General features: G+C 42.7%; 1 protein-coding gene across 1 annotated transcript; it reads left to right on the forward strand.

Annotated features, from left to right (window-relative positions):
- The first annotated feature begins 629 nt into the window (after window positions 1-629).
- Window positions 630-24354, forward strand: CRTAP (cartilage associated protein). Its single transcript, XM_075493392.1, has 7 exons — window positions 630-1175; window positions 4735-4884; window positions 5446-5617; window positions 8138-8266; window positions 9840-9985; window positions 11873-11956; window positions 21804-24354. Exons 1-7 carry the CDS (start codon window positions 729-731, stop codon window positions 21861-21863), a joined length of 1188 nt encoding a protein of 395 aa, XP_075349507.1. The 5' UTR covers window positions 630-728; the 3' UTR covers window positions 21864-24354.
- The last annotated feature ends 1671 nt before the right edge of the window (window positions 24355-26025 follow it).

Genomic DNA, 26025 nt, shown 5'->3' on the forward strand with positions numbered 1-26025 from the left:
CATCCCACGCTCCCTCCGGCCCAGGCCCGGGGACTTGCCCCGGCTCCTCAGAGGGGACGAAGGCAGCTCCCCCGCCCCCCTTGGCCGGGCAGAAAGGCCTCGCACACTTCCACCCCCCCCACCCCAGGAGGGGGAAGATGCATCTCCCCGGCTCCAGCCCAGCCCCGCAGGCGCTGACGCTGCAGACCGCGCCGCCGGCGGGACAGAAAGGAGGCGGGAGGTGGCCCTACAGCCACGTCCCCCGTGTGGCCAAGTCCCACGTCGTGTGCGAGGAGGCGTTAGAAGGAGGACGACGCCATCCAGAGCAAGAGAGAAAGGGAAAACCCCCAGGGGCAGAGGCGAAAAAAAGGTGTCCCCGGGCGGGAGGGAGTCTCCCATCCCGGCAGTAACCCAGCCCGGCCCAGCCCGGCCCTGCTTAGCTTCCAAGCTTGGGCACCTTAAGGGTACCGGCCTGCACACTGGCCCGCACCAGTGCCCCCGACAGCACCGCCCTTATCCCCCACCCCCCCCCCCCCACCCCGCCCCACCCCACCCCGCCCACGCTCTCCCCACCACCCCCTTTCCCCCACGGCCGCGTACTCCCTCCCCTGGGCGGGACCGGGCCGGCTTTCCCCGCCCCCCGACTCGACGCCTCCCCCGACCCCTCCGCCTCCGCCGGCGCCGGCCCCGCCGCTCCGCTTTCGCCGTGGCAGCGACGTGGTGGCCGGGCGGCGGCCGAAGGCGCAGCCATGTGGCTGGCGCTAGCGGCGCTGCTGGCGGCGGCGGGGGCGCAGTACGAGCGCTACAGCTTCCGCAGCTTCCCGCGGGACGAGCTCATGCCGCTCGAGTCCGCTTACCGCTACGGCCTGGACCAGTACAGCACCGAGAACTGGCCCGAGAGCGTCAACTACCTGGAGGTCAGCATGCGGCTTTACCGCCTGCTGCGCGACAGCGAGGCCTTCTGCCACCGCAACTGCAGCGCCGCCGGGCAGCCCCCCGCCCCCGGGCCCGCCACCGCCGCCGGGGGAGCGCTGGCCGAGCTGCGCCTCCTGGCCGGGGTGCTGCGGCGGGCCCAGTGCCTGCGGCGCTGCAAGCAGGGGCTGCCCGCCTTCCGCCAGGCCCAGCCCGGCCGCGACCTGCTCGAGGAATTCCAGCGCCGCGAGCCCTACAAGTACCTGCAGTTTGCCTACTTCAAGGTGAGGCCCGGCCCTTCGTCCCTCCTCCCCTCCCGTCCCATCTCTCCGCCCTACCTCTGCTGCCCCTGCAGCCTCGGATCCCCAAAGTCTTTCCTGGTGCAGTGTCACCCTCCAGCCAAGCCAAGCCAAGCCAAACGTGCCTGTTAGCGATCCCGGAGGCATCGTGGTAGAGGGGGACAGTGTGGCGTGTCCCTGCACAGTCTCCATGGACACGGCTGCCCCGGGCGCCCAGGGCAGGAAAAGCCTCCTGTCCTGATGACCTCTTGACGGGCCTGCGGAGCACCTCACTCTCCCACCGACCCTCCTTCCCCAGCGCCCCCTCCGCACCGCTTTACCTCACACTTCCCCGATGCCCCAGCGACGCTTCTCCCCCTCCCTGCTCCGCACCCACACTCCCTGCCCTCCCGGACTGCCCACCCTGCACACCACCGGCTTCTCCCTCACAACTCTTTCACACCCTTCCTCTCACCCACCGCCTGGAACCCACAGCGGGACCACCGCCTGCCTTCTCTTTCCCCCTGCTTGCTCACCTACTACTGTCCACCTCGCTCTTCACCCGGGCTTGCACAACTCGGCCAGCACCTGCCCTCGAATGGCCCTCCAGTTCTGCCACCGGGCCCTGCCTCCTTGTCCCGTAGCTGTGCTGTTCCCACCCCTGCCCCTTGCATCTTTCCCTCCGCCTGACTTTATCCCAGCCTTCTCCAAAACCTCGTTCAGTCCCTTCACGTCCCCGCTCTGCTAGCGCGAGCGCTCTTCGCTGCTTCCTCTCCCTCGGCGCGTCCATCTTCCTCACTGGCTCTCTTCTCCCAAGTGCCGCAGCCCCCAGCCTGTGACTCGCAGGTAGCCCGATGCCTGCAAAACTCCGCTTCTGTTACAGCCGCGGGAAGGAAGGAAGGAAGGAAGCGAAAATTGGCTGCTGAAGCGTGATGCTAATGCTGGCCCTGGAATGGTATTTACTTTTTGCTCTTCGCTCAGCCAAGGCTGGGGACAGACACCTCCCCTAACAGATTTCATCCCGCTTTTCTAGCTTCTGGTCATCCTTCTGTCCAGGATCTAACTGATCATTTTCTCCCTCCTCCTCCTTCTCCTCCTCTTCATCTTCTGTTCTCTAAATCAAGGTCCGGCCCTCGTGCCATCCCCTCAGATACTGCAGTTACTTGCATTTGAAATCAATGGGACATCTGTGCGGGGAGAAAACAAGCTGAACTCCTTGGTTAGACTGTTTTCTCTTTGGGGGATTCACTCCCAGCATATCCCAGGATACATTATCTAGGGTGGTATGCTTGTGCATTCTTTTTCAGGTTGCTGCTTGCAAATAACGCATCTTCCTAACTGTTGCTGCGTCTTCTTTGTAGCAGTGCTGTTTTCTCAGGAAAATATTCAATGCTTTTCCCAAATTACACCATCAGATGCAGGGAAATACATTCTTATAAGACAGGAACAGTAGCCACATGCATGGTATTGCACTGGCATAATTCCGTGCACTCCAAGTCCTCCCTAACGCCCTGCAGAAGGACTTACCTTTCTATGTGAAAGCCTCTGCACACACAGAACAGAAGGTATCAAACAGGGGAACATTGCTTTTGAATAACAGAGTGGGCAAGCGCTCCTTGCATTCTCAAAGCCACACGGATACCAAAATGCCATCACCACAAACGTTTCCGTTTCTTGTTGTCCTTACTTTCCCCCCCTGTGGTACGTACAAAGTTTGCAATGCGCGGATGAGAGGAAAAGTCATTCCTGCTTAGCGTTTATGGTACAGTTAAGTAACTGGCAGGTAGGAATGTGAGAGGGAAATGGGAGAAGTCCCTCCCTCTTCCTTTAAACGGCTTTTCAGCCACATTCGCAGTAGGTTTGTGCGGTGCCATTTGGTGGTTTTGCCTTTAGTGTCAGCTGTTTATACTGTCTTTCTCATTAGCTTGTAGTCCAGCTCTGAGCTCTTGTCACTCACCTGGGGAGTTCTGAATGGGCCTTCTCGAGGTACAGACTGCTGCGTACAAAGGACTTTTTCCTCTTTTTCCTGGCTGGTGGTTTTCGGAAGAAAGGAATGTCACTTCCCCACCCCCCACCCCTCCAACGGCATTTAGAATATAGGAAGAAGGCAGAGGGAAATGCTTTATGTCATTTTTTAGAGTCACCATGTGTTTATTCAGGTGGGTTCAACAGTGAAATTTTGCCACGTCTTGGATCCTGGGAGTAGATGTTTCTGTGCTGCTGCTTGCTCCTCTGGAGGGAGCTTTCTCATGGCTGCTGAGTTCACTTAGGAATGTGTTTGTAGAAAACCTTCTTTTTTTGGTTTGGTTTTTTTTAGTGGTGAAAATTTAAACCAAGAGTGAATTATGGACTAAGGAGAAATGAGAGACCTATCACCCTACCAACAAACAGGGTTAAAGCATAAAGCACAAAAGAAGCCAGGCATTTGACGAAAGTGCAGCTGAGATTTCCGTTTGTGTTTAGCACTCTCTGGGCTGACTGGAAGCACATAGTTTTGGAACAGCCAGGAAGGGCTGCTGGCAGAGTTCCAGTGCCGGGACACTTAGAGCGGCACAGCAGCAAGAGCTCATGTTAGGGTTGAAGTCTTTCTTTGATATAGTCGTCTCTCATGTTTCTTTCTGAAATGAAAGGGTACTGTTTTATAGATGCAAACAGAAGAGTGCATGTGCATACATGTGTGTGATTCTTGCTCGTAGTTTTATACGTACATTTCCATAGGCTGTTTCAGATGGGAGGTGGAACTCTATATCACCTACATATCAGGATGCTGAATGGGTTGATATGGATCTTGGCTTACAGGGGAAAAGCTTTTACCATTTCTTTAGCTTCTCTCTCACTCTTCCTAAATATGTGTATAGATACTATGTACTTTATAAAAATACGTGTATATACGGAAAATAAAAAATACAAATGCAGGCACACAGAAGTACATATGTATTTTGCACATGCAGTTGGAAACAAGGAATACACACTTCACAAAGTATCTCTAACGGGCTTTAAAATTCGTTTTAAACTGGGTACAGAAAATGCCACAGTACATTAGGACACAGTTATGGAGCAAGTTCCTGCTGTTTGCTCTAACTTCGTAATGCCATCAGGAAGATACATGATTGTGATATTGCCTTCTGTGCTGCTAGGCAAATAAGAGACATAAACACTGTGTTAAAATGGTAAGTGATGACTCCTGCCCAGTATCCATACGTTAGCACCAGTAACCCCAGATTAACCCCACACAGGAGCAACAGCATAGTCTTGTGCCTTGTCAGCTTTATGGACAGGGCAGGGGGAAGGGAAAAAATCTATGCTATTTGCAACAATAATCGATTTTTTAAATAAAATTAAGAAAACAATGAAATGTTCCTAGTGATGCAGCTAGCAGTAAAACTGAAAAGAATTCTATCAGTTTCACTGTACCGTTGTATCTGCTGAGACTGTGGTTTCAGTAGAAGTAAGTTTGGGAATATAGAGGCTGCAGGAAAGTTCATTGACAAAAACTGAGAAACTTTGAAGTTTTTTTTCCAATTACCCTTTTTTCCACCTTCCTCTTCTTCCCATCCCTGTTTAGGCTAATAACCTTCCAAAAGCTATTGCAGCAGCTCACACATTTCTTCTGAAGCATCCAGATGATGAAATGATGCAAAGAAATATGGCCTACTATAAGAGCATACCTGATGCTGAGGAGCATATTAAAGACTTGGAGACAAAACCTTATGAGGTATGCTTTTTATTCAGAGTCTGGTCTTTTGGAATTACTATTACTTCTCTTATTGGGTGAGAGTCAAAAATCTCATTTGCTTACGTGTTCTCTGTTCTTACTCCTCTTTCCTTCTTGCTGTCTTCCTTTATCTCTGTTCTGCCTTCTTGATGCATTCAGTAATTCTCACCTCTTCTGCTTTTCACTGTTCCATAAGTCACAGTAAATCATAGACAGTGGCACACCTGAAAGCTACTATGTGCAGAGCACTACTGGAGCTAAGCAGGTGCATAGAGTTATTCAAATGCATGAGTGCTGTAGCAGCACAGCTTAAAAGAACTTGGACATTTGGGGTTAAGAGTTCATTGAAAATCTCTGTCAAAACCTGTGCTTTAGACTCACACTGTTCCCTCTGTCCAGCAGGTTTGTCTGTTGATCTGATAATTTGTCGTCCTCATCTTAATTGGATAACAGCTTATATAGGAATCCAGAAATGCAGAGACATAATTTACTGCATTTGAATTTACACACAGCTTTCCATAGATCAGTTACTGCTGGGTTTCAGTCCTGCCAATTTTTCAGAATCTGTTTGTTAGGGCTGTGAGAGCATACAACGGTGACAATTGGCGAACATCCATCTCGGACATGGAACTGGCTCTTCCCGATTTCTTCAAAGCCTACGATGACTGTACAGCAGCCTGTGAAGGCTCCCGAGAGATCAAAGATTTTAAAGACTTCTATCTCTCCATTGCAGGTGAGTGGTTAGGAAACAGTAAGGAAAGATGCCCCAAAAGCGCATTTCAGTTTATCCGTGGGATTGGCTACCAAAGTCCTGTTCCTCAGTTTGCAGTGTGAAATGCACATGGTGCCCCCTGCTTAGTTTGGGCCAATATGAGTTTATTAGATTCACTGAGAACTGCTTGAATTCTGGTTTACTTTTTTCTTCTTTTCAGTAACATAAATGAGGGCTGTTAGAAAATCAGAACAGAGAGTTCTTACATTAACATGAAAGTTGTGTGTCAGAATAAAATAGATGCATAAGTAATAACAATTACTCCATCCAGCTAGCAACAGTTATCCAGACAGGTCTCTCAACCATCATTTCAGTATCAGTTTGGCTGTCTTTGAGGCTCAGTGGTTAGCCTGCCTTCAAAATCTGCTTTGTGGTTTACTTATCTCCTTTCTTATAAATACGAGAAGTTTCTGTTGCCTATTTTTCATCTTTCCTACACCAGAGTTTTGCTAGCAGATAAGATTTCTTTTTCTTTAGTGTGTAGCTTAAAAATAAAAATTCATTGCTTTGTAAGAAGAAGAAGAGATACCACCTTTCTGATTGCTGACAAAATGGCACATACACATTTTCTATGCTCCTTGGCAGCAAAAGAAACGGTGCATTTCTCCAGTGCTCTGGGCTCAGTGCTGTTGATACTGTTGGTGTGGGGAATGCCTGCATGGTTTCTCAACAAACTTAAAAACATGAAAAATGCAGCAGACTTTCTAAGTTGCCAGAAGGAAAACCAGCCCAACTTTTTGTCCTAAAGCCATCAGGTGTGTTGGTGAGGGGAAACTTTTGTGAAATACCTTGATACATGAGCAGCTCCACAGTTTCTCACAGTGTGGAACTGGTATCCACCAGTACAGCTGACATGGAACAGCTATTGCAGGCTATTCCTCAACCCTTGTTTTACTCTTGGGCAAAGCAAGCAGGGGCCTAGGACAGCAGATGAGGAGTGAAGGTCAAATCACAGGGGGTAAAGCAAGGAACACAGGCTTCCTTCCCCAGTGGGTCAGAGCCCTGACATCAGGATAACCCCCAAGCCACTGTAAAGAGTACAGTGTCCATGCTCAGCTGCAATTGGCCCTTGCTGTCATCCTTCCTCTTCCTCCTTGGAATGACAGGACAATTCCAGCAGTTGTGGTGAGAAGGAAAGGTAGGAGTTAGTGCATGATGTCATCACGGCCATGTGCATGCATTTCAACCATTTTGTTCCCGATGTAAGACAATTCAAATTTGCTTGTACTGCCTGGGCCGAACTGTGCTCTTGCTCCACAGAGATATATCCTGCCTCCAAGGTTTTTACTGCAGAAAGTAGAGGTAGCAAAAAATGTTAACCAGAAGTATTTGATGATTGTGCTAGGTACGTATTTATCCCTGAGCAATGAGTTATGTTTGGAAGCCAGCTGGCTTCCAAAAGCCAGCGATGCAAGTTCCTCAGTGAAGAGATCCCATTGCATGGGATCTCTTCACTGAGGAACTTGCATCGCTGGCTTTAAGTGCTGGCTCGAATGGAACACTGCTGTGTCTGAAGACTCCACTGCTCTTGCAAAAGACAGGTCTGGTAATTTCATTTGCCCAATCATTTTTAGTTAGCTTCAGCATTCTTCATGTTAGGAGTTGTCAGAAATGAAAACAGGGGCAGGGGCCTTTGCTGTCCTTTTGCCTTGGTCAAAGACTTGCTGCACAGGCTTCCGTAACTTGCTTTCACCTGCCAGATGTGGCTAACAGGGAAACTAGGGCTTTTAAATGTTTCTGTTCAGTGTTGTTGTCTAATGTGATACATCCTGAAAACGCTTGTAATTCTTTGAGGGAAGGTTTTCTCAGAATGTATTTTCTTGAAGATAACATAACCTCTAGTCCTATCCCATTGGACCACTCTTTTGTAGACCGGGTAAGCTTGTGAACGTAAACATTTCTGGCTGAAAGTTGTTCTGTAATGAGCAGCATATTCGTGTCTCTCTTCTCTTTTAGAACTTCCAAACTGCAGGCACAAAATGTGGCCATCTCTGGAGGTTTATTTTGCAATCACCTGCTGTATTTCTCTGTGACACAGTTGTACTCAGCAGCATGTGGACCTTATTCATGCAATAATTTAATGAAATTGCAAAGGCTCTCAAAATTAAAAAAAAAAAAAATAGCACTGTTAAGTTCACAGTTAGGAAATAATGCTATACTCCGTAACTTTATATAAAACCTATCACCACAGACTGCCTGTAGGTGTCAGTGAAACATAACTGCTTAGTTCTCTGGAATTGCAGCTTTGATACATGTCAAGTCCAGACCGTGCTGATTTTTTACAGAAGGGCTGAGTACCAGTACTTGATATGTATTTCAGATGGAGTTGTAGATGCTCAGTACTTCCAAACAGCAAGATCCAGATACACAGGACCCAGGAGAGCATTATAAGGCCAAATTTTAACGGGTAGCTAATGGGAGGGGTTATAACAATCCACTGTGCACTATCCATATCCTGTGTTGTTGTTTTCTTCCTTCTAGATCATTATATTGAAGTCCTTGCATGCAAAGTGCAGTGCGAGAGTAATCTGACACCCATTATAGGAGGCTTTGTTGTTGAGAAATTTGTGGCCACCATGTACCATTACTTGCAGTTTGCTTATTATAAATGTAAGTAGTGATTTAATGTTCTTAAATAACATTGGGATGTGGGACAGTCTCCATTCATAATCTTTTCCCTCTAGTTACAATGCTTTAGAATGTAAATAGTGGCTTCCAGAATCTGCATTTTAACCCGTTCTGGGACAGAAAGTCTGAGCTGCCTGGTGTCTTTCTTCCTGTATAAGTGTAGTTAACAGACATGGGACATAAACGTTATGTATAGAGCCCGTGCTTATAAAATTGTCCATGACAAAATAAATTGCTGAACATAAGTCCCATGAGGGCTGGATTTTGCCCACGGCAGGCCCCTCTGTTTAAGTTACGCATAGTTGTGACCGGTCTCCACTCAGGTGTTGGAAAAATGAGGCAGTTACAGAGTAAGTGTGATCTGATCCATCACTGCCCTTCATTCTTTATATGATATATACTGACAGCACAAATAGCTTACATTTTTCAGAGTTTCATTTAGATAATAGTTGTTCATCATATTTATTTTAGATGTTTAAATGATACACCAACTCTTCTGCCTTCTTGAAGTAACTCATAATATAACATGTTAGAGTAAACAGTGTCAGCTGCTTCCTGTACATTGGAACATGTGCAGTGGCACAGACCCATTTTGTACACCTGTGTACAAAAAACCATGGTTTGTGCCAAAAAGCCATGGTGGTCAAGCTGTCAGGCCCACATGGTTGTTAAGCAGCTGAATGTATAGCTCTAACAAGAAGCTTTTTCTTAAACCTCTTAACTCATTCAGTTAGAGAGAAGAAAGACGGTGACTTCAAGGCAGCACATTTAACGTAACACCACGTATTCTGTTGAATAAATACTCAATTTTCAATTTACTGTTTAGAATGTCTTCCACAGACAAACGTGCAAAGTATTTTATACCATTCGCTTTTTCCTAGTAGATTCTTATAATCCTGTTAGAATGGGGCACATGGGGCTAAATGGGTTTTGAAGAAAGAGGGGACCACTTAACAGAAACTGTAGTGTTCTGGTGCTCAGTGATTACACATTTGATAGGTAAATCATTCAGTGAATTTTGTGGTTTCTTGAGGAACTACCTGCACTGTAAAGAACACGTGTAGCCCTTACAGCTACTCCTGCAGGTTCCAACACCAAAGGGAAGACACATCCAGCCATTAATGACTTTTGCTTACGTTGTTTGACTAAACATTTTACACATTGACTCTTCCCTCTTTGTCAATTCTAGGACAAACAAGTGGGGTGTTTTTAATTTATTTTCTTGTTTGTTTTTTTAATGAATGCCCCAGTGGGGATCACCAAGCTGTGGGCTGATACCTCACTGATACTGGGATACCTGGGAGGGACATTTGGTTAGGGTTTTCATAGAAAACCATCAGAGGTTAAGTCCCCATTTCTGAATCATGGCCTTACCTGTTTCAGAACACAAAACCAGCATATCCTTTCTGGGAAGCAATTTATTTTTTTTTCTATGCAGCTGGTGGGGAGGTAGAAAATGGGTCCTGGTTCCATCTGAGTTTATCAGAGCTTAGATAATACTACAAATTTGTTCATTTATCCTATCTGGATTTTTTTGTGTGTGTTTATTAATTAGTGAATGACATGAAGAATGCAGCTTCATGTGCTGCTAGTTACCTTCTGTTTGACCAGAAAGATGAAGTAATGAAACAGAACATGGTCTATTATCAGTACCACAAAGACAAATGGGGACTTAAAGAAGAGGATTTTCAGCCCAGATCGGTGAGTGAATTACTTAAAATGCATTCTAGACAAATTCAGATATTTCCCTGAAACTCACTGGGTCAGAGGTTGCGAAAGTGGGGGTTATCTATTGGTTCTGGAGTTAAAACACATACTGTTTTTATTAACACCATACAGAAAGTTGTACACAGAGATGTACTATGTAATGTAGGCAGTGAACGTCATTATAGTTCCTCCCTTTGTGTTGAAATATACTACAATAGGACATCATATGATATGATATGATATGATGACGAGTAAATTCACGCTGGTCCTTGTCTGCCACTTACGTATATTTATATCTTTACCTACCTTGATAAATAAAGCATCTGGCCCCTGAAATCTCCTGATGAAAAGATCACTCCGGTGACATTTGAGCTTTTGTCAATCGCTTATTATTTGCCAACATGTAGTTGCCCACCTGCTTGTTATTTCAGGTTCCGTGTGCATTGGAATATGTCCAGATATGATAAGCCCAGCTAAACCCACTTTCCACTTACTCAATTTAGAACACAGTTGGGTGGATGGTGATGGGAAAAGGCTCACGACCATATTGCACCTAATTATCTCAGTTAAAATGCTTGCTGCAAAGAACCCACAGTAAACATCAGTCCATTCAGCAATGATTGTGATCTGTCTTTGACAAATGACTCTACAAATGGGTTTCTATGCTGTTCTTGAATTTCCATGTCCAAGGAAATTTTGCATATAAAAGCATCTTTGCTGTGTTTCTGGAGTCCTGCAGCCTGGACTCTTGACAATCAAGTTGGATTTTCTGTCATTTCCTGTTACTGGGATTTATGTAATGCAACTGAATTAACTGCTTTGTGACACCTGAGTGACTCCTTAGGCATCAGTGGTATGTGCTGTACAAGTAGTTAGTCATTAGCAAATGTTCCACAAATTAAATTTAGTGCCTTCTCTTTCTCTTACGGCATGACTTCCCTGTGGAAGTCATTTGTTAACCTAGCTGAAGCAAACAGCGGGCCCTACACATTAACTCTGAATGTTTCATTGGTGACTTCTCAGGAGCTGGGGACTACAGATAATTTAATTTTTAAATATATATTAAATACACACAGCTGTATTTTCTTGTACTTTGATCCACTTGTAACTGAACCTGTGATTCTGTAATTCTGTGAACTGAAGTTGCTTGCTGTCCTAATCACTTGCCATGAAAACCACAATGCCTCTGCTTTATTTTCACAAAGTGGTAACGGGGTGACAGCAGCATTTGGCTCTGGCACTAAGCTTTAGATGTTCTTGTGAAAGAGGAATTCTCCTGTTTTCCTCCTCAAAAAGAATTAAACAGGATAATAAAAGTAGATTACTGTTGGTATTCACAAATACAAGAGTAGGTAACTGAGCTAAACTGTGCCGTCCAGGCAAACAGCCAGGGAAGTGAGGAGGGACAGGTGGGTGACCGTGCAGAATTTCCCTAGCCCAGACTCAGGCCAGGGTGGTGAGTCATTATCATGCAAAAGAGCAAAACAGCTCTTTTTCCCAGAACTGCCTGCTGCCGTACACAGCGCACAGGGAGACAGAGGCTTTCTCACTTCCAAAGCCCTCTGGAATGCAGGCACAGGCTGCTCCTCAGCTCTGGCAGTCTCATTCCTTATTCTCAGACTCGCCAATGCTTTGAAACATGAGAAAGAGGAAAGTGCTTTGTTCTTCTTACACCGATGGAGCCTTAGAAAGATCCACAGAAGACATTGGATACTCTGCTTGCTGTTCTGCTGTTTCCTTTCTCAAACATTTTAACCCCCCCTGGGATCTACCTTCTACTAAGTGTGGGTCTGACTTCACTGGAATAGTTTCAGGTGATGTGTGATGACACTCCCCTGTCTTGCTACCCTAAAGTAACATGGAAATTCTGGTTTTTGACAGGAGGCAGTTCGATACCACAACATAACCACACTCCAGTTGGAAATGTATGAATTCGCAAAGGAACATCTGATGGATGATGATGAGGTGAGTTTTCTAGAAAGGAAGTTGTGGTCAAAAAAACAGCAATCACATTAAAGTGAAGATGATACATAGATGGAATTCCAGGATTTAGCTAGTAGGGAAAAATCTTCTTGTAACTGTGACCAATTTCTCGTAAATTTTTCTTTTGTAAATGGAATATGAGAAACAAACCCAAAGAACATCACGTACCATTTAAAATAATATGGGCACTATTAACACAAAGGTAAATATAATGCACTCAGCCCACAAAAAAAAGAAATTCCACTTTGCAAGATATAACACCAGGGGGCAGAGAAGTAGTATATATATTTAAACCCAACGTTTTTCTGTTTTGTTTTTTTTTTTCTGAAATGTTGTTTAAATTACATTTAAAGATCCTTATAATTTTGTCCAGAAGTAACCACCTAAATTGTAATTTTTGTCAAAAGGAAGTCTTGTTATCTGTTATTTTTTTCTGCACAGTAACATTTTGGTCACCCAGTCTTGCTTCTTAAATGGTTGGAATTCATGGCCAAATAACATATAATGACTACTATTAGACTGGAAATATGTAAAGTGGATTGTTTGTGCAAGAAAAGTAGTTAAATTGTTGAAAGGGCATTTCCTTGTCTCCCACAGCTGAAATTAAAGTATAAATCGTGGAGGCTTTGGATTGCCTTTTGTTTTGCTTTGTTTTCAGAACCTTTCATTTAAAGGTTTAAAAAAATCTTCAAATTATGGAATAGTTTGTTGCTGGCATTGGCAAAGAGCTATATTCAGTTATGGCATGGGGCAGGGTACTTGTAATGAGCACTGCTAAGGTCTTTTTAAGGTAGAAAAAAGAAACATGGCTAATGTTAAAAAATGAAATCACCTTTGTGATTTTTGTGTTATCCAGCACATAGGGAGAGATAATATTTTACAGTGGAGAAGTAATAACATGTCTGTGCTGCCTTCAGTATGCTAGTGACCTGAAAACATTCTATACGTGAAATTCCATTGCAATGTTCCTAGACTTTAGGAAGACTTTCCATTGTGATAAAACTCTGTGAAAGACAATTTAATAAGCTTGTTACAACGTTAAGCTTAGATGAGGACTAGTCTGTATGGATTATTCATCAGGGTGGGAAATACTTGAGCGCTGTTTTATATTCCCTTGTTGGTTTGTGCTTTGCCCATAATGTTTTCCTATGTTAGGCATAAACTTAATTTGTAATTTTTTTTCCTTCTTTCACATCTGCTGCTTCAAAACACAGGGATGAGTAATTAAGGAAGGGGAGAAGCAGTCTGTTGTGAGGGCTTTCCCCATATGTTGTTACAAGAAGGGATTAGAGAAACAATCTTCAGCCTCAAACACTGTGTATATAATAAATACTGGTGCAATTATAAATGACCTTGCAATCTGCAGGAGGGGAGTACAGTGGAAATGTCAACTAAACTTTTGGGGAAGTGTCAAGGAAGTCACATTACACTGGATTATATGTTTGGGTTAAACAACAAAAATTGCTGGGCCTGATCATGCCACAGATATCCCTACCCCGCACTCTCATTGTATTAGGAAAGTTATCATCCTCTTCTCCCAAGGAAAACCTGAAGGGCTTCTGTGCCCTCACTTACTAGGGCTGAAGAACCTGGGAGGGATGGAGGCTGTCCATGCCTCTGGCTTGGCTCTGGCTTTTGGTACTGAACTCATAAATCCCTGGCTACCAGAACTTCTCTTTGGCTGCAGGAGCCTTCCAGGGAGTCCAGACAGAGCAGGAATAGCACAAAGGTAAAATCGCTACCTTGCAGTTTCTGCTATATGGGCAGGACCTGGTAGTGTAAGTGGAATTTTTTTTTTTTTTTAGTATTTCTCCTGGCACGGATAGAAAAGTTTATTCTATAGGAATGCCAAAAACTGATGAAAAACCCATATAAGGTGTTATGGTAAAAGCTTTATTAAAAATCATTAAGGATGGAGGCAACCTCTCTTTTTAGTGCACTCTGTTTATTTAAACCATGTGCTTCTTGGGCCATAGGCCATACCTTTTGTGAGTTTCTGTGGTCCATGTTTGCTGTCTGTAAAGTTGCTTGTGGGCCAACAAGCCCATAAAATAATCTGCAGAAAAAAATCATTCTCTTTCCTTGAGTGAAGCAGAAGGATTGATGTGGCAAAAGGATCTCTTCCTATGTGAATATGTCATTATTCCCAAGTGGAGAATCTCACTTTATTCACAATTCTCAGTGCTCCTGTATCCCAGATCATCCATGTGTCTTTTTAAATCCCATTAGCAAAGTGAGTGAGAACATGTGGCTTCTTCCAATAATATATTGCAGTAATTGCAGAGGCTGGAACATGCAGTAATGATTTTTGCATATGTCACTACAAGAAATACTGTCCCGTTCGTGTTACTTTATTAATGTTTTTCCGCAAGGAAATGAAAAACTCTAGTTCAAACATTTAACACAGTAGAGGTGACAGAGAATATTAGCGCCAACTAGCTACAAATTACTTTTTATTAAATATCTTTACAGTTTTCCACAGTGAAGTTAAAAGAACATTACACAGTGTTGTCATCTTAGTTGGCCATGGATAGTCAAGCTTTTTGATTTCTGCTCAGATGTGTAATGCATAAAGGCTATAATAGGTATAAGTCCTAGTATTGCACAGATTTAAATAGCAAACTGAAATGCCGTTAAGAGCCAGATACTCAGCTAGTGTAGATATAACCTCAGCATTACAGTAATTGTATGAGACATGTTTCTGGCCCATAAAGTCAGTGTTCTTGAGGAATTTTTTTTCAGGGATAGCTACTTAGCTGTTCTAAATTACATAAGAACCACAAGTATTTGGCTGGGATGATCCTACAATGTGATTTTTCTTTCAGTACTTAATCAGTAGGTGAAAAACTGTTGGCAGCTTTGACCCACTTTTTGGCATCTTGTTCTTTTTATTTGTACATAATCTGTGTGTCCATTTGTATAGTAGCTGAAATTCAAATGCTTTATTCCTAACCGTGATGCAAAGGAGAATAAGCGTTGAACTAATGTGACCGGTGGAAAGAGAACATATGGAATAGCATCAAAGCACGAGGGCCCAGTGGACTACTGATAGCAAATAATAATCTGAATTCAGCCTATTTTTCTGTTCGGGAATCGCTAACAACATGTTTTCAGCTTTATTAACTCACTTTTTGCATATGTTCAAATGATTTATAGAAGTGTGCTCGTAACAGCAAGTTGTAAATGCAGACCTGTAAACCCTGCCCTGCCTGTAACCTCAGACCAACACGGCTACAACAGCACCGCTACACTGGGAAGAGCTGGTGGCATCTATTTCAGAGAGAGTTGGCAGCTAATTGGCATTGTTATGGTCACTGTTCGACATACACTTTTTTTAAAGAAAAAAGAAAAGATTTTTTTCATCATCATTTCCTAGTGGAGATACTGCCCATGTGGCTGGCTCTCCGGAAGCTTCCTGCTTTCCCCTCTTGCTTCTTTACCGTTGGATGTGTATCTTAAGTCAAAGGTGTTCCTCCTTCCATTTAAACCACCTACCATGGGAAGCTGTAAGCATGGTTGGGCTTAAATGGCAGAATGTCCCCAAGTTGCAGGTACTGACATTAGGAGGAATTTTTACCTGCCCAGATTTTCTTAAGTTTCTGTGTGCAGCATAAAGCAGCCAAGAGGGCCTAAGTAGAGCTCAGAAACAAAGCCACTGGAAGGCTTCTGCTTTCAGTGCAATGAGAGCAATGTTGAAGTTGCTCTGAAACTGCGTTGACTCATGTTTTATAGGCATTATAAAAATGTTAAGAGGAAAGCACATTTATGGGATTACTGTAAAATGCTATTGTAATAACTGCGGTGTACTGCAATCTCCCATAGTATGTGGGATGAGAACAGTTACGCGTTCAGAATATATCATTAAAAAATGAAATGGAAAAATATTTGAGAAAAGAAGTTAACATACATGTAAAGAACAACTAAGCTCTTTTAATATTAAAAAAAAAAACCTAAAAGCATGTCACAGTGGTTCACACTGTGGACTAAGTATCTGAAAAATAAACAAGTTAAGGGCCAAATAATTTTTCTGCACAAAGAATTGAGGGATTTTTTTTCCCTTGCTAGAATGTGAGGAATGTCCAGCCTGGTCTGTACTGCTCGTGGAGGATCTGGGAGGGCTTTGAGGTGGTTACAGTGAACTAGCGTGTTTTAACTGAATGTTAGATCAAGGAACTTTTTCTTGGTCGAAGGCTGAATAAACCTTTCAGGCTGAGCCACTCATTGACACATGCCTTACTGTTATCCCGAAATAATGTTGTTCCCCCCCAAAATATCGCTGGCCAGTGGGCTGTGTGGTGTGCGCTTGCAGGCTCTCTCTCAGGCCCATGGGGCACGTGTCCTCCGCAGTCGGCCATAACAAACCTTTGTCTTCTCTCTTGCAAGATGGTTATTTGTCCTTGAACAAAATGTGATGTTTTTCATTAACCTAACTCCTTGTCACTACTCCCATTAGTTACTCAAATTAGCTACTGGGGCAATTACAGGGCAGCTACTCATTAGTTACAGGGCAGCCTTGACCTCTCCTCACAGAGGCCACCTCTGCAACCCCTCCTGCTACCACAACCTTGCCACCTATACCCAATACATACGGGAACAAAATCTGTTACTCTCACTCTTGAACAAGTTTCCAGTCATTAAGATCTTTGAACTTCAGCAAAATCTGAATTTTTGCTGTGAAGGATAACCGGGGGACATTTTGTGGGATAAATATTTTCCTTCTAGGTCATAGATTATAAGGAAACAAAGATCCAGCCAATTCTTCATGCTCTGTGTATTGTCTCTTAAGGCTCAGTTTGTTGGATGAGTGAGGATGAAGGCTGTTTCTTACTCATTCACTGATAATCATGCATGAAAGCATGTCCATAATAATATTTTTCTGTAGATCTTAATTCATTCTGGAACACCGTTATTTTAATATTCTCTGTTACTTCCCTGAAGAACAGGCTATCCCACTGCAGTGCATGTGGAATCCCTATAGAAAAGGCCATCAGCAGATCTGCGTGGCAAGTATGGGTTATTGCAAGAAAGCTATTTTTTTTCCCAGAACTTTTCCAGTCCACACTGAGAAAGGACAGAACAGATTGTAGGTGGAGGCAAGGACCCCTGAATGATTAATATTTGCTACACAGCAGGCCATGCTTAGTCTTAGCAATCAAAGGCGAAGCCTCTGGGTCTGTCAGTGAGCAGTACAACTGCTACTGCTTGCTACTATTTTTAAATGCTGCTGTCGAAAGAAAAGTTGGTGCTGGACCATCAGTTTCAAGTGGGCCATAACTGAGCCATGTATCGGTAGCTTTTCCTCTTTGCTGTTTATTTTAATAGCTGGCTAGGAGTCTCCAAAGTACAGATGTTTCTTCTAAAAGGTTGTGTTTTGTGTGTGTGAATGCAGCATTTAATGTTGCATAAGGAAGGGCCAGTAACAATCCCTGGCCCAATGTGTACCTTGGTCTTGGACACTCAGCTTGCGGTAATAAGTGAGGAGTTCTGCATTTTTCTCCTTTTTAGGACTTATTTTTTCAAATGCTCTAGCTTCGCTTATAATAGTGAACCAATCTCACTAGCCTGGGTTAGCTTATTCAGGATTGACTAAGAACTCTGTTTCACAATTATTTTTTATTTTAATCCACCTACTCACATACCCTCTGTGAAACCTTCTTGAATTACTTACTGTGGTACAAAACTTGGTCATTCTGTTTGTGCCTCTGTCCGGTTGTTAATCTAAGCCAAGGGTGCTCAGTTTGCATATCTGACAGATAATTAGAGGCTCCAGTTGATCAGATCAGCTTCTCTGATTCTTCCTACCACTCACACCAGTCTGGGAGCATTCCCCTGCTGCTGTTCAATATCATGCCTCCCATATTTCAGGCTGTACCTGTCCCATCTTTTCCCATACATCCTTGCTGTCACTCCCACTTTCCACTGACTGCCCCTGGACTGGGAGAGGGAAGAGGTTGGTAGCACAGGGAGGAGGTCACGGGGTGCCAGCAGAGCTGGGGTACCTGCAGCGCGTACCTGGCCTCCAGTGCAAACCAGGAGGTGGTGACTGTGGACCGAGGGCCAGCTTGCTAATGAGGATGTGCTTCACTGCGGCTGACCAAGCAGTCCACATGTGCGTATCTCGCTATCAGGCACGTACTGGTCTGGTGGCAAACCCTTCTCTTCCCCGAGCTCAGTCAGACTTCACATACTGATTTACTAGCTACCAGTCAGACAGCTACATCACGCTTTGGGCCATGTATTGCTCAACTGTGATTTACATCAGCACTGTGTCTGAGCAGCATATTTCTGTAACCTGCGTTAGAACTGCGTGGCTGTTGTCCCCTCTAGTAGCTGGCAGCAGAAAGAATTATGGGTTTACAACTGACTTTGCATGTAAAATTTGCTGTCCTTCCTATTAAGGGAGGTAGGTAGGAGCCAAAGAGCATACCAGATAACAGGAGGAACTCTGTCACACTGAGCGCTTAAATCGTATCAGAGAATCATTTTCAGACTCCAGGTCTGCAGGCCAGCATGAAGTTATTAGACATCAGCGGGCAGGAGGCTTTTCCCTGGAATGAACACCTGTGAAATATTTGCTGACTTCAGTCATGCAAAATGCCTGATGCGGTGTCAAGTGAGTGCTAATGGGGCAAGGACAGTGATCAGTCTGGTCACAGCTGCTAGTGTGACAATGTGATCAGCTCTTCTGACGTAGCGGTATCACCTTTTCATTAGGCTGCCAACCACAGTATGGACAACTTGCAAATGTTTTACATTCTGACCGTGAAGGCACAGGCAAAAATATTTTAACTACAGGTTTTGTTTGTCTTTAACTGTCATCAGGAGTTTTTGCCTTTTCAAAAATAACCAACATCCAGACAATTATTCAGTTGCATTAGAGCATATTTTCTGTATGTATATTGTTTCGGCAACTATTTTTATATTTTTGCCATAATTCAACCTCTCTTACTCCCCAGTACTTCTCATTAGACCGCAACAGCTTCTGTCATGCTTTCCTTTAGAGATCAATTTCAGGCACTGGAGATTTCAGATTTCAGTCTTTTTTTTTTTTTTTCAAATACTGTTGCTTTTGAATATCCGTTTCCATTTAAAACTTGGGCTTCTTACTTTTAAAACTTGGGTTTCTGGATTTGAAAACATACCAGAAGGAAAAAAAACCTGAATTCTGTCTGGATCTTCTTTGTCTTCTGAAATATCCTACCTTACTGATGAGCATGACAATAATATGAATTGAATTAAGTTCCCATATGGTTGAGGTACAATATTGAAATCCCCATGTCTTCCTCATACTTTATTTTGGGTCATCCAGTCAGATCATAGAACCGATGCTTATACCTTTCACCCTACCTCTCAGACTCTTACCCTTTGAGGCTTGTCTTTGCAGGTAGACCGAGGAGATAAATCCTTTTTAATATCTGTTATTCTTTCATTAAGCTATCATCCTGAGGTGTAAAAGAATCAGTCTGAATTAGATCTGGGACCCCTGTAGGAGACACCTGTATTCCCAGTCTTGTAACTCTTTAATTAATGGGAATTAATTAAAGTTAATGGGACCTGCCTGTCTGTAGTCCTTCAAGAGGTACCCGAATGCTTGTGCCCGCGGTTTTAGGAGCTGTGCTATAAAACTTGACCTGAAGCCCTCTGTGCCTCTGTTTCTGTAACTTTCAACTGCTTGCATAGTGACTGTTGGACCTAGTGGCTATTTTCTTCATGTGCATTTGTGAAGTGGTATTGAGTTCCTTCCACGATTGGGCTCCTTAGGCAATCAAAATACTTCTAACAAAGGAAAACGTGCAGAAATGTTGAATTCCTGTTTTCCAATTGCCAGATTTCTTGCAACCAGGAAGACGAGTAGGGAACATGAAAGTGCTGGCATTTTTTCTCGTGTTTTTATTGAATTGGATACTTAGATGTTTTGAACAAATTCAAAGCAAAATAAATTGCCATCCTTCAGGACTTGCTAAAACCACTTCATAGTTGCAAAAACTCAACAGTCTTTTAAGATGGAACTGTGAAGCAGGGAACAAGGGCAGCAGTTATTTCAGCCAGCTTTCCTACCGCTTTTATTTTTGTTTGCTTGGTTCTCATTATTTCTCTCCTGGCTAATCACACTTCTGAAAAATGTGATGTTAATATTTTTAATCACCATATCCATAATACCATTGTTGTATTCAAAATATACAAAAATTCTCTATTTCCTCTTATAATTTTCACTGGTAGAGGTTTTAATGCCCTTTCCTCACCAGAATAGAAAACTGTAAAATTTTGAGTCTCAAACTGCATGTGGCTGGAAGGTGCTGTCTTCCTAAGGAATACCTTTCTAGACAAAAATGTGCTTAAAATTTAATTAGGATTGTAAAATACTGTTTGCAGTCTTCATCGAGCAGACTCAGAAACCCTATACAGTTCACAAAGACTTGGAATGGGGGGTGAAGGGAAGAGGGAGAATGAGCATCCAAGTAACGATGACTTGCTTTCAACATAACTGTTATAAATTCTCATTATTTTAAGCATGAGAGTGAGTAAGAGCTGACCAGATTTTCAAGCAGAATATTTTTCTATCAGAAAGTGACGATTTGTTTTGGAAAAAAACTAAATGACATCTTAAACCTATGTTCTAAAAAGGTCTTATGTTGAGAAAGGAAGGACAGGAAAGTTTAAAAAAACCCCGCAGTTAAATTAAAACAGTTTAACAGAACATTGTAGTTATAAGAATAAAAGGTTGGAAATGTAACATTGAGCATCCACATCTCTCTTACAGCTCAGTACTTGAGTTGTATCAAAAACTGAAAATATGCACAGACACTCCCAGGGGGTCTTCCATATCAGGCAGTGTTTCTGAACTGTGCATGGAAGGCAAACCAGAAAATACTAGTATTTCTGAGGGTGCCAGCAGATGGGCTGCTACAGTCAGTTTTGAGTATTTGGAGATGCTGCTGCACATTTGCTATTAGCTACTTGCTTTTCACTACTGAAGGTGTTACTTTGGGCTGAAAGGGATTACAACGGGTTTTAGCTCAGTTACTGTAGCTTGGTTGACAAGGCAGTAACTTCCAGCTGGTGGGGCTGTATCATCCCAAAGTACTCAGGCTTGACTGCAAGAAGAGATTTGACTATGGTATATGGCATATAACTACATCAGGAGTAGTTTAAATAAAGTTAGTTGGAGTGTTATGTTGTGTTGGTACCCTGTATTAGCAGAGTGGAGCTTGTAAATATAATATTTTCTGGTCTGAATCTAAACCCAACATATTTGTTTTCAGTATGGAAAACATTCTAGTATCTCTCATTCTTTACATTTTTGCTGCATTGAAGTGTGGCATGTGAAGATCTGTGGTTGAAAATGGAGAAGGTGTGTGTTGAAGGGTGTCACAGAGAACATAAACGGTTAGAGCAGACAGATGCAAAATCACAGTTACGGTTTTACAAAACACTTTCAAATTTTGAAGCTTTCTATAATTCTTTAACGTTTTATGGTATTTTAGCAATTTCCTAATTTAACAGGTGCTTTAAACATTTATGCCTCTACTTTCTAAGTTTGAGGATTTCATTGTCTGTTTAAATACCTGAAAAAGTACAAGAGGATTTACTGTGAAGTGTAGCATTTCCTTCTTTCAAGGTCTGTATGTCACTGCAAGTACTTGTGCTACCCCTGTATGGGCCATTTACTTGCATTTTATAGGCTTGTTGTGCTAGCTTCTGTATGAAGCATGTTAAAAAATATTTAGACACCTATCATTACAGTTTGTTTTGATTAAAATTGTTAAAATTTTCCACTGATTTTGTAGTACAGGGTTAACTTGTTTCTGTTAAATTTAATCCTTTCTAGGGTGAAGTTGTGGAATTCCTTGATGAGCTGTTAGAAGTAGAGGAAAAGAAGGAATCCTGATGAGTGAAAGCACCACAAAGTATTTTACAAAAGTGAAGACTGACCATTGCTCCTTACTATTGTTTTTGGTCACCTGTAGTTCCAGTTAGATATACCTCAAAGCTGCTCCTTTAAGCTCCACCTTATGTCACAAGATCCACTCCTGAAAGATCACTTCCATGCTGCACTGACTCTTCCGTGAGCATGTGTTTTCACTGTGCATTTACAGAATTGATGCGTATGGGTTTTCCTCTGCATATGGGTTTTCCTCTTGAGCTTTCTTTCCTTTACACAAACACAACAAAGCAGACTATCTAACACTAAGGCTCCTCTTTTCAGTGCTGTTCTACTAAGTTATAACAGTACAGCTAAATTCCAAAGAACTTTTGTCAGATTATGAACCACGGAAGACATAACTTCCTCTAGACTTTCTGAGCTGTGTATTGTATTATTTATATATGTCTTTTTCTGTGATTATGAATAAAGTGAATACTGAATCCCAGTGCACCTGAAAGATGTTAAAGATACATTTAAATAGCTGAAATAAGATGATTAACAAAGCACAACTAGTGATCTTGTAAAAATTGCTTAAAGAATTCTGTAAGCAGTGTTGATCTTTTTTAAAAACTAAACGAAATTCCATGATGTGAAACTGAGGTCACTTAGAACTGAATAATAAATAATTCCTTCTTCCTACCAATTCTTACTCTTTCTGTTGAGACCACTTGTCATTCCTGTGTGAGGTGGGGCCAATCTTGTGTAAAATAATGATGGTTGATGTATTTAGTATTCTCTTCTGTAGAAAACAGTTTGCATGTTTCTTTCTGTCTTGCGGGACTATCTGCATAGTTTTCATCCAAAAGTAAGTACAGGTGGAGACTGAGGCAATTTTAAGTGGAATCATGAAAAATATTGGCATGCAAATTCCTGAAATTTTTATTAACTATAGGGCAGAGTCCTATACAGAAGTACTTTGAAGGCCAAAAAAATACTGTGTTAGAGATGAGTAGTGAATTAGTGCACAAGAGTACTGAAGAGCAGAAATCCCATTGACCTCAGAGGAGGATCCAGGATTTCATTCATTCCTTTCCTCTTTCATTTTTAAGGACCAAGTCCTGCAAGTGGTTTCATCTCGCTTACATTCCGTGCCTTTATGACTGAACCCTAATTCAGCTGAATGGAAGTGAATTGCAAAACCAAAATCTACTTTAGGTTTTTAAAAAAGGCAAATAATGAACTACACTATCTTGCTGAGTTCTGGTGCTGTAGCTTACATATGCTGTAGAAGTGTAGTGTCTATACTATTGAGTGTCTACAGAGAACAAGAAGGGGAATCCACAGGATGAGGTGTAAGTGTTCTCCAGCATGTGAAAGCAATGAAGCATTTTAAAATGTTAAAGTGTGTAAGATGTTTGGAGGATCAGATTGGGGGTTTTTTTAGCTTCTTTAGTATAAATCACAACTAATTGCTGAAGTCGATGGGCAGATCGTTTTATTCTCAAAAGTAAAATCTATCAAGAGCCTTTTAAGTTGAGGAGATTTACCCAGCTCCACTTGTGGTAACAAGACCAGAATTTGAGCATACAGAGAGTGTATCAGATTTCCTTACACTTTTTGTTCCACACAATATTAGGACTCCATTTATTGTAATTTTATGTAAGAATTTAACTTTGCTTTTAAAAGTTACAAGCAATTGATTGTAAACCATCACTTCCCCATGAAATACACTTATTATGGTACCCAGCTGGGGCCTCTCTAGTTTGTCCTTAGTTTTCTGTTGCTGGAGGTGTGTGCATGCTCAAGGGAGAGGTTACTGCTCTGGAGGTCTCTTTTGTCCCTCTGCTTTCCAACCTGCATAGGACAACTCCAGATTTCCTCCTCAGAAACTCAACCATTGATGTTAAGATCATATGCCCGAACAACTTCATCTTTGATACTCTAGCTTTTGAATCCAGAAATCCCACCATTAAAGGGCATGGAGTTGGTTCGGGGTGGATGGATCTATCTACATTGCCTTCGTTTTACAACATTTTTAGTTTACTTTTTTGTTATTACCATTTACCAAACTGACGTAGGAGCTCTGCGAAGCACAGACTGTTACCTGGCTATTTGTTTCTGCGGTGCCCTAGCTCTTGTGTGCTGTCTGTAGGTACTGCAATGCAAAACCTTATAAGACTTCCAAGAGAGGTGCCTGTACACTTCAAGTTCCTGGGCCTGAGGTTTTCCATAACTATACATCTTGTGTGGCAGTAACGTGTGCATAAAGCTTCTAATTAGATTTTTCCCTGTTGGTGAAGCAAATAGCATAGACTACAGTAGGTACAAGATGACAGAAAATCAGTTCCAGGATCTCTTTAGTTTGCCCCCCAGGATTACGTCTTTCCAGTTAAAGAACTCCCTTTCCCTCTCCAGCACTGATTGACGGAGATTGCTATAATCTTTTTTAAAGAACAAAGTATGTGGTAAAATATTGTAATATTTTCATTCCACCAGTAAAACACTGAGCACCAGACTTAACCTGTTTTGTGATTCCTTTGACTTCATGGGTTATACTGGGGATACATTTAGCGCCTATGAACCCTAATTTTTCCTCTTCATCAAACAGTTATTCAACCATTGCAAGTCTCTTGGGTATTATCAATTTTCTGGTAAGCTTGTGATTCTGTCTTTAAGGCTTCCTTAGCTGATCTCTTTTCATGTTCAGTCATTTCCTCAGCTCTCAACCTTACAGCTAAAATCCCCTGCCATTGTGCCTTCTCAGGTAGGGATTTCATGATTTACTAAGATGTCCATTGGCCAATGATTTATTTTTCTTAAGCCTACATGAAGTAAGTCTGATGTCCTTTACCGTTCCATTTAACTTGAGGAAGCAACTGATACTCTTGCGGCCTCCTGAAAAATGGTACTGTGATCCCTTTTTCATTTTGTTCAAGTGTCTGTGGATTTTTTCTGGCTTTCTTAATTTCCACTACATATGGTCCCAAGCCAGTTCAATCTTAATAAGTACAAGTAGTTCTCAAACCCTTGTTCTTTTCTAATGAGAAATAGCTCCTCTTCCAGTTCTTCAGTATTTATTGTGGCTTTTTTCAGCATTCTCAGGTTCTTTTAACTGATTTTTCTTTTGCTGCTGCTGTTGTTAAATGCCAACATTTACATGTGACTGCAATAAATTAGTGTCTTTTCTTCCACTTCTCTGACCCTGCCAGCTCTTCTTGGGAGGCTGCGGGAATATGGTTCTTGCCTCCCTTCTGCCACCCCAAATTCTTGCAGTTGTAAATTGTCTGCCTCAGCTGTTAGCAGCTTCTGCCTAACCTGATGGGATATTTAGATTTTTGTCTCCATTTCTTCTTTTGACAAGGCTTACAGGATGATGCTGATGCTCAGGGAAGCATCATTTTGTTGAAGCCACCGTGTTCGTGTGACTGACTCGAACGCAGCATCGGTACCGTGTGTGGGCTGAGCCTGGAGATAACATTCATATCAGCCTCGGTGGTAGTATTGCTTGTTGTGGAGCTGTACAATTACACCTTTTAACAATTGCTCACATTTCTAGTAACAAAGCTGGCTATTTGGGTAGCTGCTGTTGGCCTCTGATCCTCCTTTGTTGCCCACAAGCCAGGTTGCGATAATTCTGAGCATGCCATTCAGTCACCACTTAGAGGTTAACGGTGGGTGAAGTCCATCTTCTGGCAGATGGCTAGCACAAGGGTCTGCACGCAGCGCGATTCCTGTGCTTGATCTCTTGTTGGATGGGGTCCTGCGTGATGGGGAACTGCTTGAAAGCTGAAGATTAAAATGAATCACAAACACTGGTGCGCTGAAATGGGCGTTTGGCTATGTGAAAAACAAGACTGTTGGCTGTCAGGACAATCTTTCTTACGTAAGAACCAAAGCTTGGGCAAGGGAAGACATTCACAGGTTGGAAATCAGTGTATCTGACAGACTGTGCTGAGTATGTAATCTTTTTCGAATTCATACCTGCTCTTACTGATAGCAGTTCTTCATGTATTACTGGCTTCTTGCTAATTCATCCTCATAAATAGCAACATTCATTAAAAAAGGAAGAAGGGTGGTAGTAATTTTTCTGCTCAAAGTTTAATTCTGTTCCCATAAAATAGCATCGCAGGCTCCATGCTTCTGTGTCTCAGCAACTCCAATAGCCAATAAAGTCAGCTGCGAAAAA

Source organism: Mycteria americana, chromosome 2 (assembly GCF_035582795.1).
Source record: "Mycteria americana isolate JAX WOST 10 ecotype Jacksonville Zoo and Gardens chromosome 2, USCA_MyAme_1.0, whole genome shotgun sequence".
Lineage (NCBI taxonomy): Eukaryota > Metazoa > Chordata > Aves > Ciconiiformes > Ciconiidae > Mycteria > Mycteria americana.